General features: G+C 36.9%; 1 protein-coding gene across 9 annotated transcripts; it reads right to left on the minus strand.

Annotated features, from left to right (window-relative positions):
* Positions 1 to 589: 589 nt before the first annotated feature.
* On the minus strand, positions 590 to 10,779 carry LOC104895048 (uncharacterized). Of its 9 annotated transcripts, none has more exons than XR_007273663.2 (6): positions 10,549 to 10,775; positions 10,130 to 10,287; positions 7,288 to 7,354; positions 1,904 to 2,005; positions 1,114 to 1,213; positions 590 to 931 (listed from the first exon to the last, which is right to left on the minus strand). XR_007273663.2 is itself a non-coding variant. In XM_048643530.2 (5 exons), exons 1-4 carry the CDS (start codon positions 10,678 to 10,680, stop codon positions 1,142 to 1,144), a joined length of 429 nt encoding a protein of 142 aa, XP_048499487.1. In that variant the 5' UTR covers positions 10,681 to 10,779; the 3' UTR covers positions 590 to 931; positions 1,114 to 1,141. The 9 variants fall into 9 exon arrangements, 6 of the variants coding, with proteins under 6 accessions (XP_048499487.1, XP_010679774.1, XP_010679761.1 ...); XR_007273662.2 differs by having other exon boundaries at positions 1,114 to 1,218; XR_002039805.3 differs by lacking the exon at positions 1,904 to 2,005 and having other exon boundaries at positions 1,114 to 1,218; positions 10,549 to 10,778.
* Between the last annotated feature and the right edge of the window lie 315 nt (positions 10,780 to 11,094).

The following is an 11,094-nucleotide window of genomic DNA, read 5'->3' on the forward strand; positions in this document are numbered from 1 at the left end:
TAATATGATGCACGGTTAAACATAGGGTCTGTTCTCTTCAGCATAAAACAGCTGAACTGAACTGAATTGAATTGAACTGAACTGAATTAAACTGAACTGAACTGAACTAAATTGAACTGAACTGAAATGAATAGTGATATGTGAGAGTAAAAGTATTGTCAAGAGCTGAACTGAACTGAACTGAACTGAACTGAACTGATCTGAACTGCACTAAACTGATCTGAACTGAACTGATCTGAACTGATCTGATCTGAACTGATCTGATCTGAACTGAACTGAACTGAAAATAAGCTGGGGAGAACAGACCCATAGTCATGTAAAATCTTACTAGATTTATCTTGATGTATACTTTCAAAATATCACATTTTTATAATTTTACTTATAAAACAAAAAAGTTATAATCCCCTTTTATTTTTTGGTGGCATATTTGTAATAAGAGTGAACTTTTTTTTTACCGTTTAAAATATAATTGCACTTATTGTGACTATTCCACTTAAGGGAAGTGTTTTCACTTATTGTAAAACGAAGGTAGTTGAAGAATCAATTATTAAAGTTTCGCAACAAGAGGTGAAAATTCTAAAAGCGCAAGTAAATTAAAACGGAGATAGTATAAGGGCAACTTAGACTTGGGTTCAAAATAAACTTTTGGTGGACCCAAACCATACAAAACTTTCTAAGAGGAAGTACAGACATCTGGGCTTTGTTACTTCGTCCAACAAAAAAATGTTGAGATAATAAGAGCTATCAAATTATTTTACAATTAGTTCTAATAAAGAAAATTGAGGTAAAAAGAACATAGCCTTAATAGTCTGTAGTTCAGGAGATTTGAATAGCCTTTAAGGCCACATTCCTCATTGGATAGGAATGACTCCAGGGTTATGATCTTTGTAGCATACCAGGTGATTAAAACACTTCAGCGTGGTCATACAAACTGCACAAGAATTATTGAATAACATTTGACCGATAATTATGGTCACATACAACACATTCACTAGGCATCTAAAAGCTTCCTCCAAAGACATCTTTGCCAACAACATCATTATGTAATTTATTTTAATATACATAAGCAGATCGGAGTAATAAAAGGAGGGTGCAATTGGACTTTACAATCACCTGTGAATTTCTTCATTGGTTGAAAACCTCAACACCACCTTAAAGTTGGAAGCTGAAAAATCTCTAGGAGGCGGCTTTCATCTTCTCTCTGGACAAGATCCTGCACTACACACAATTCTACTTGATAATTAACTTCATTTTATTGTTCAAAGAAGTATAGGGACGGTTACAATTTTCTCGGTATTAAGCTTGTACTCTGCCAGACTTCCTACAAGCAATGTTGTATTTCATCTAAGGAGCCTTTTTGCATTTTAGATGAGGTGAAAGATAGAGATATGTATAAAAAGAAAGGATAATGGGAGTGTGTATCTCTTTCCTCTCAAAACTGAGTTAAAGCTCTGAGTTAAAATTCTTGATCGGCTTAGGTATTTCAGTTTAAGACAAAAGAGGAAAGCTTTCAAATCGTGAGAGAATAGACAGATAAATAAACCCTCAGTAAATTTGTCTCGGACGATTTTAATATTAAGAACCAAAAACATCAAAATAACGAGTTCCAAGAGATAGACTACAAACTAACAACAAACCAGCTAAGCAATCTCACTGTACACAAAGTTTACTAGGGCTGCACCAAAATAATTTAACATTGACAAGGAGAAATAGCTTAATAAAAGCAGACTTCTTCAAAACAATTTCAGCAAGCTCCCAATCGCAAGCCTGCTTCTTGAAAAGCTAGAGAAACCAACCCTCGAAGCATCCATGTTAATTCGATTGATTGGTAATGTGAGCATTACAGGCATTTAATCTTTCAACCCTCTTGCGTTCAGCAAGATATCCAAAATCAGAGTTTTACCTTTTACACATCCTTGTACAATAATTGGAATTTTGGTATTCGTTCAGGAGGCAAAGGACAGGTCACAATCAGTTTGCCTTTCATGGCTCCTCTAAAAATAGCCTGCAAACATGCGAAACTTAATATAAAAGTTAAAACTTCTTAGGAAAATTGTGTTTGATCAACAAGAGATTATAGCAAAGTCCAGAGACGAAACCACACAGCCACTACACACAATTTAACCACTTGCTACAAGCAAACAAGGCCTGCACAAAGAGATGAGGCCATGTAATAGAATAGATGATAGAGAGCGACATTCGAATGAGAGGAAAATAGGGAAACAAATAGTTTGATCATAGTATTGATACAAACAGAGCATTACAATCCCAAAACTTCGAATAGCTAGCAACCCCCAAAATGCCGAAACAGAAAATACAAACTATTTTTTGCAGGATATTCTCCTCCGCCCTTTTCTCTTATTCATATTGCTTGTCCTAGTGACATCACTATCTACTCCTCAACTAACATTCAAGTAAATATCCTAATGCACCCTTTCCATCTCCCACAAAATAAGTACCAACAGAAAATTTTACCAACTCGTGATGATGTGTCCCCTCTGTTGAGATTGGTTGGCCTAATGTTATAGCACTACCCCCTCTCCCCCTCCACCCCCCCCCCCCCCCCTCCCACAAGGAAAAAGAAAAACTCGCCTTGCCCTCATGGTGTGAATTTCTCCCCACCCAGTGGTCTTAGACTGGATGAATTCTCTCCAGTGACAGGAAGGTTACACTTGTATGCCACAGACCCTAAGATGTAGACTTCGGCATAGGACCATCCTGAGTTCTATGCTTCCTAGATGGTCGCTTGACTAGGGACTGCTGCTACCTGTACTTTTGCAGTTTAAGATAGGAACATATCCTTCAAACTGCTTTTCCTTCCTTTTACAATCAGGAGCCAACTGCTGGGCACGCACGAGTTGAGTCTGAGCTCCCACAATATGGTATCTCTTTCTTTTATCTGTTCCTCTGAAGCATTGACAGAGGTTTGACCCTTGCCATTACGCAATCAGATGACCAATCCAAGGTTGAAAATAAGTGCTTAAAGAATAATATAAGATGCTTTTGCAATGGGAAACATAGAGGGTAACTGGCTTTCTTTGGCTGAATAATCCTAAAATTCATCCACCCACACTTCTATGAGATCCATGGTGATTTTTTCCCATACTTGAGAAGGATAGGTAGGAGCTAAAGTAAACCAGCTGGGCGGAGGTGCTATTGACAGTTGACACACTTCACAAACTTGTATGTGGAGGGATACTTCATCATACATACAAGGCTAATAACACTATCAGGCGATTAGTATGTTTGAGCTAACCCGAATGGCCTACCAATGGAGAGTCATGATTTTCCTTAGAAAATGCTGCTGTGAGGATGAAGCGGGCATCAATGGCGATGGGTCGGACATGGACCGGATTATGCATAATCCGACTCCGACCCTACAAAAAGTCGGATTTTAAATCTGAGTCCGACTCCAAAAATCTGAGTACGAGTCCAACTTAAAATCCTAACATACGACCCCGACTCCGATCCGACTTAAAATCCTAACATCCGACTCTGATCTGACCCGACTTTTTTTTTCGCCCCATATTTTAAATAGAAAAATCTTCTTTAATACAAATAATCTAATTATTACTCCCTCTGTCCCATAATATAGTGCTCACTTCTCATTTTTCACAAGAATTAAGGAAAATGGAAAGAGTTTTAGGATTTCACAAAAATATATATTTAAGTAAATGTTTATTGGGTATTTTTGTCTTGGAACTAGTTTTTTTCTTCTTTTTCTTTTAAAATAAAATGAAAGAGCAATAAATATACCTTGAAATAGTGTAAAACAATAAATAGGGGCATATATTTTACAAGAAAGTAGGGGTATTTTGGAAAGTTTTATGTAGAAATAAAGAATAATTTAGTCCAAACAAATTGATAAAAAAGAAATAGGCACAACATTTTGGGACACCCAAAGAGGAATGCAAGCACTATATTATGAGACGGAGGGAGTAGTATTTTTTTAGTAATCATATGGAAATCATATATGGAACATACTTCCTCCGTTTCACAATTAAGCGAAACATAGAGAAAGTGGGGAGTTACCAAGGAATTTAGAGAGAGAAAGTTGGGTCCACAATAAAATAGAGTGAAGAAATATTGAAGTTGTACTCCCCTCTTACTTTTTGGTGGTATATTTGTAATAAGAGTGAACTTTTTTTACCATTGAGAGCTTGGTTAGACTGTAATTATTCCAAATAAGGAAAGTGTTTCGCTTATGGTGAAACGGAGGAAATATAATCTAAACATTACTATTATTTTTAAGAATCATTTCTTCAATGCAAAACTCTTAAATAGTACAATTACCTTGAAATTAGAATCAGATTATACTTACATAATACCTTAATATAAACAATAAAAAGATTAATTGCCTTAAAGCGGAGTCGGGAGTCGGATTTTTTATGGGATCCGACTCCGACCCTCCTCCAATTCGGAGTCGAACTTTTTAACGGAGTCGTATTCGAATTATCTTTTTGTCGAAGTCAACTCGGATTTTTCCCTTCGGATCGGAGCCGACTAAGGTCGGATTCGGATTGGATTGTCATCCCTCAACCTGCCTCTCTTTGTCGAACAACTGGCTATTTTCCACCTGAAACCGAAATACTGCTTCCATTCTCATAGAGCGAGAAATCAGTTAATAACAACTAATGTAGTTTTGGCGGGAAAAAGAGTTATACTCTAATTGATTATGCATTACGTTACTCTTGTATTCTTGTTAACTACTGTCTATAAATAGTTATTGATTAGTTTGTAATCAATCATCAAACAATCATTCTCCTTTTCTTTATCTCATTCTCTAAATCTATCTCTCTCTCTTCCTATATCTATCAATCTCTATCTCTATTCAATTCTAGTCACATTTAGGCAAGGACTTGTATCCTGCAACATTGGTATTAGAGCCAAGTGCTGCCCACTCAAAAATTCCCTTTGTAATTAGATGCCATTTTTAGAGCTTAAATTCTTAAGCTCAAGGTGTTCGATTAATTGTCTGAGTGAAAAAGCCAGATGATTTTCTTCTATTTCTGTGGTAATTGGTACTTCACAATTGAAATTCTGTCACCAATTTCTCGAGCAATCACAAAGACATTTTCAGAAATGGATGAGCGATTCAAATTGTTGGAGGAAAGGCTCGAGGAGCAATCCAACAATACGCAATTTTTGATAAAAATGATGAAAGAGATGAAGGAGAGCAGCAGCACTTCTGAAAATTTGAGGAATGCTAGTCATGATGTTAATTCTAATAGAGCTCAAGGTATGATTCCTACATTGCAATTTCCTTCATTTGATGGCACAAATCGAAGAATTTGGATAAAAAATGCAGGAGGTATTTCTCTTTGTGTAAGATAGCTGAAGAATGTAGGGTTGATTTGGCCAATTTGTACATGATTAATAGAGATGTAATTTGGGTTTCTAGCTACTTAGCTGTAAGGGAAAATGTTGATTGGGATGATCTTATTTTTGATGTAAGTGCAAGATTTAAAGATGGGAAGGGAATTAATCCAGTTGAACATTTAAGTAAACTGTCACAAAATGATTTTTGGTCAAAGTTGTGCATTGGCAAGTGTGTCTAATCAATATGATACTGATATTAAAAAAACGAATGAAGTATATTTGACTGCAAAATTACTTAAGTGCCCTGAGTATGCTTAGGATATCTCTTGGCACAAGTAAACAGTAAGGATGGGGTGGGTTGATTCCTTGTCGGGCCCTCTTTGTTCCAACCGTTGAAACTACCGATATGAGAACTCCAAAGGAAGAAAATCTGCAATAGGGCTCTCTTACACTCTCCTTGATCTTGCACCACCTGGGTCGTGCCAAACACCTTAATATGAAGCCTTATTCTCTGTGGATGATTCCAATGTTGCTAAATGGCTAGGGAAGTTTTTGAACAGTTGACAAAGTTGTACTCACTGTCTAATCTTGAACGTGTTAGAGGCTTCGTCCTTGTGAAATCTCCAGACACCAATCCTACTCCAACTCAAATAAAGCACCTACTCGAATTCGGTTGCCCAGGTGTTGGATTCGGCCATCTCATAGAAAAATGTCAAGCTTTTAGTTTGAAATGAAGTATCCAAGTACGGATCAAGACAAAAATCATGGATATGGTCGTGATCGCGGTAACGTTTGCGTTATTGCGGAAGCGGCTTGTAACAGATTGCGGAGTTTAGGAAGCATCACTTGCATTGTTTTAGTTTATGAAGCATTATTACAACATAATATAATCATATATATCAGAATATCATGTTTCATCAGCTATATAATTTATTCATAACATATTTTTGGCCCATGTTTGAAAAGAACGGATATATCTGGGATAAAAACGTTCTAACGCAGCGAGTTTCCGTTACGTAATGGACGACGCGGTGAGAAATATGTGACTTCTATATGACGTTCTATATCGAGATTTCGCGGAACAGCAATCCAAAATCCGTTACAACGTAACGGGAGAGTTTCAATTCCATGCAATGGATACAACAAGTATCGACACGCGACACATAAAGTAAATGAAATTGTCGAAAAAGCCAGAGAGTCTAGTTAGTTAGGAGACTCTATTGTAGCTCATCTATACTTGCAACTGGAACTCCCTGTATCTATTGCTTTTATCTTTGTGCAGAATCAAAGGCCCAAATTCATAATTGTGTTTACATTTCCAATATTGAATTGCTTATAAATATTTACTTTTTATGTTAAGATATAAATTATAGAAGTACATTATAGTCTCACACCAACATGAGTAAATTAACACCCTCACTAACATCGTCATAGTTTCCTAAATGTGAAGGAAGTCAAGTGATAAATGTTTCTTCTATATTTGAAATACGGAGATAAAGATATAGCAATTGTGTGCAATCAGATTATACATAAAGTCATATGTGTGAAGATATGAGTTGTTTTGCTTTGACAATATGATGAAGAAGTTTTAGGTGGCACGGCAGTCAAAACAAGGAAGTTTGATGATGCGAATATATGAAAGCTACCCCTTGGTTCCTTCTAGAAAAGATAGCCATGAGCTGTTACCTAACCCTCTCAACTATAAAAGATCAAATGGGCTTTGATTTTAGTACATTTGCAACAATAAATCATATATGTAACTTAACCTAATAGGACAGGCCAAATTCTACCCTTCAATATCTATCAATCTATACATATATAGGCAACAAAAAGCAACATCAAGAAGGAAATAACAAGTACTGAGTGGCCATTATCCACTCATTACTTATATTTCGTCTCTGAAGCTTTGCTAGTCACAAGAATCAAATGCCACAATGTGAGCCCAAAGGAATTCCAGTTGTCACTAACCTCAACCACATCGATGAAATCCTGTTTTTTGTAAAATGCTCCAATCCATTTAGTGTTATCTGCAGTCCTGTAGATGCAATTTAGTATATAAACCTCAATCTTACAACTCTAAAATTGATATACAGTATATTGAAAATCAAATTGCAGGTTGATATCCGGCACCAATAATTACATTTAGAAAAGCAATGCCCACTTCATCATGCAAACATCATTTACATGCAGACCATTCCCAAAAACCAGCCATACTTTCTACTTCGTTTTACACAATTATTATGAGCCTAGCTTCGATACCAATTTGTTAGAGAAGATCACAAAACCTTACAGCCGAGATAACATACTAATGACTTTTTTATGGAAGTATAATAGGCTATCTAGATAGGATTTTTCTTTAAACTAGAAAACCCAAATGAAACAAACTGAAATATGCCTCACATATTATGAAATACATATCTTTAAATGATTACAGCATAGATGATTTATGCCTACAACAATTATGCCCCCTAGAGCCAATAACACATTATTACTTCTCTCAATTCATTGAACCTTTCATTTCCTAATTTTCCTTATTCTTTCTTTCTTAACTTTCCTAGTTCACTCTTTCTATTCCCCATAAGAGGAGCGGATGTTGAAGCCAGTTTTACCCCATTTTGCTTGCATAAAGTTATTTTTGCATATATTAACTGGAAGCACTTATTTTGATGGTTACCGACATAGAACAAATTCTGTGTGACGTGGTGAGGTATGCGGTTCGATTTTATATAGCACCAAATTATTTGTATTTCTTACTTTCTTGTTATCTCATTTGTTGTTGTTTATTGATTTTTAATAGTGTTTTTCATAGAAGAATTTTGATGCTGGGATATTAGTTACAGAGGTTCTTTTAAAGAAACATGTCTTTGACCTTTTATTCTAACTTGCTTGACAGCATTTTATATTTCTTCATTCTCAAGTTTTCTCTTGCTTTTTTAATTGATTTCTACTCGATTATAAACGGTTTTTCCACCAAATACCCTTCACAAATCGCGAAATTCACCATATACTCTCAATGTTTTAGATATTCACCATATATCCCTGACTTTTCAAAATTGTGTACCATATACCTTTTTTTTCTAACGGACGTTAAGTCGCCGTTAGCTTTATTTACGATATTCTCATTATTAATCTCTAACCTTAAAATCCTAATACCCTAAACCCTAATCCTAATCCCTAACCCTAACCCGAACCCTAATCCCATGCCTAACCCTAACCCTAACCCCCTCCCAACTCCAACCCCCTCCCCCTCCCCCTCCCCCCTAGCCGCAGCCCCTTCCCCTCCCCCACCCCCTCTTTCTCCACCGCCTGTTTCCCCACCGCCTGTTTCCCCACCGCCTGTTTCCCCCACCGCCTGTTTCCCCCAGCCTGTTTCCCCCACCCCCTCTTCCTCCACCATCGATTTCGCCCTCCCCTCCACCGCCGATTTTCCCAGCCCCCACCCCTGCTCTTCGAATTCCCAAGTCCCCACTCCCTCTCCTTCTCTATTTTCGTGTGCCCAAAATCGTACTACCATGCTGCCACCCAACCTTCGACCACCTTGCGCACTCCCCAAACGCGCTCCCCTACTCCTCGCACCTTCTCTCTCCTTTCTCACAAACTCCCAAAGAGATCTAGAGATCGCTGCGGAAATTCAAGGGGGGAGTTTCCGAATTTCTAGGCTACGAGGGGACAGGGACTGGCAGGGGGAGGGGAGGGGGAAGGGTGGGGGTGGGCCTGGGGGTGGAGGGGATGGGGAGGGTGGTGGGCTTGGTGGGTTAGTGTTTGGGGGAGGGGAGGGGAGGGTGGGTTAGAATTAGGGTTATGATTAGGGTTAAAATTAGGGGTTCGGGATTAATGATGGCAATATTGTAAATAACGTTAACGGCAACCTAACGTCCGTTAGAAAAAGGGTGTTTGGTGAACATTTTCAGAAACTTAAGGGTATATGGTGAATATGTGAAACATTGAGGGTATATGAATTTCGCGATTTGTCGGGGATATTTGGTGAAAAAACCGCGATATAAATGCTAAATCTCACCATTTTAGGGTTCTTCAAATATAAAAAAAGATATTATATTATATTATAATTAGGTCAATTACAACTTTGTCTAAAATCAATACGTGACTTACGACCTTTCAAAATAAGTAGAATAATTCTACATTTAAAGCAGTTTTACTTACTATAAACACATCTTGCCTGTTTGACTCAAAATCACTGGACTCACAATTTAAAATAAATATATACATTATGACATTGTTTTTGGGCAAAAATCATGCACCGAATATCTAGGAAAGAGAAAGCAATAATATATACAAACCTCCTTAATAGGTTATAATCTACTCATTACTAAAAAAAACAGTTTGTAAGTCACATAGTGATCTATTGAGAATGTAGTTATTGACAAATTTTTCGAAGTACTGTAAAACGCATAATTTGTTAACCATATTTTCAACAAGAATTTAACTTAACAATTTTAACATGAAAATATAGACTTTTTTGCACATCCTTGATTATATCATTAGATTTCATTAAAGCACATCCTTATAAGGGTGTCAATTGATTAACGGCTATGAATTATTGATGTGATTATTTTGATAATTTAATTAGTATCTCCGTCACATAATTCCTGGATCCGCCACTGTTGACAATAATAAACCATCAAAAGCAATGTCCCACCTAACTCCTAACCATACATCTGGTTAACTTGACTTGATAATCAAATAAACCTTCACCTAGCCAGAACATTATATGACAGGAAATGCTGACAACTAAATGCAAGAACACAAGAACATCGACAGCGCGTTACTGCTATAAAAGAAGCAAACATACCCGGAATCCATCTTCATATGGTGTGCATTAAAGAAAAATATTGTCGAAGGTATGAGTGTGATGTCAAAGTACTTGACATACACCTGCACATCCTCTGAATCAATATCAACCAATGCAACACGAGCAAATTTCGAGACATCTCGAGCTGATTTAGCCAACTGACACAAGCAAGATTACACAAAAACTAATTATAATCCAACCATATTGCCATTAATCAGAAATTTCTAAGCCATTCTAAATTGATCATCATGCAAAGTTTATAATCAAAGGAATGTGAAACAAAATCTGCTTGCATAATTGAATTACAATTACAAATTAATAATAAAGAATTAGGAATTAGTCGAATCGAAAACTTCTAAGCAATAATAATAATGAATAATGATAGTCGGATAGAAAGAAAAGGAAGAGAGAGAAAATACGATGTCGTCGAGTTGGAGGCAAACGGGGTCAGAAGAACGGCCGAAGCGGAGGACGAGAACTTTGTCGAGAGTGTCTCTGATGATGGAGTCCACCTCCCTCTTCTCAGTCAGCGTTTCCTCTGTGTAACTCATCTCCCCCTCTAGCTCCCCTCTCTTTGTTTCAGGCACAGCCGCACACGGGACTTCTCTCTAGTTTATAGCACTAGTTGTTGAGGCCGGACCATATTCCGAGCGTAATATTTTTTTTTTTAAGGAATCCGAGCGTAATATATTTAAGAACTACTCCCTCCGTCCCTTAATAGAGTGTCCATTTCTCCAATGCATGTTTTGTATCGTTAATATCTTTAATTTCATATTAGTAAAAATTATAAAAGTTTGATTTTCTTAATGTACGTAATGAGACGAATCAAACAAGACCCCACATGACTATGTTTTTTCTTATATATTAGAAATATTTTTTGAGGGCTTTCTTTACCTTTGAATAGTGTCCAAAAAAGAAATGGGCACTCTATCAAGGGACGGAGGAAGTAGTTATTAGGCCAGGGA

Source organism: Beta vulgaris, chromosome 1 (assembly GCF_026745355.1).
Source record: "Beta vulgaris subsp. vulgaris cultivar EL10 chromosome 1, EL10.2, whole genome shotgun sequence".
NCBI classification, from domain to species: domain Eukaryota; kingdom Viridiplantae; phylum Streptophyta; class Magnoliopsida; order Caryophyllales; family Amaranthaceae; genus Beta; species Beta vulgaris.

Coding starts and splice junctions, on each gene's coding strand:
- LOC104895048 (XM_010681472.4), bottom strand. CDS start 10,680: ATGAGTTACACAGAGGAAACGCTGACTGAGAAGAGGGAGGTGGACTCC. Junction 7,355..10,129: donor CATATGAAGATGGATTCCGG/GTATGTTTGCTT, acceptor TTGCATCTACAG/GACTGCAGATAACACTAAAT. Junction 2,006..7,287: donor ATTTCATCGATGTGGTTGAG/GTTAGTGACAAC, acceptor GCATGTTTGCAG/GCTATTTTTAGAGGAGCCAT.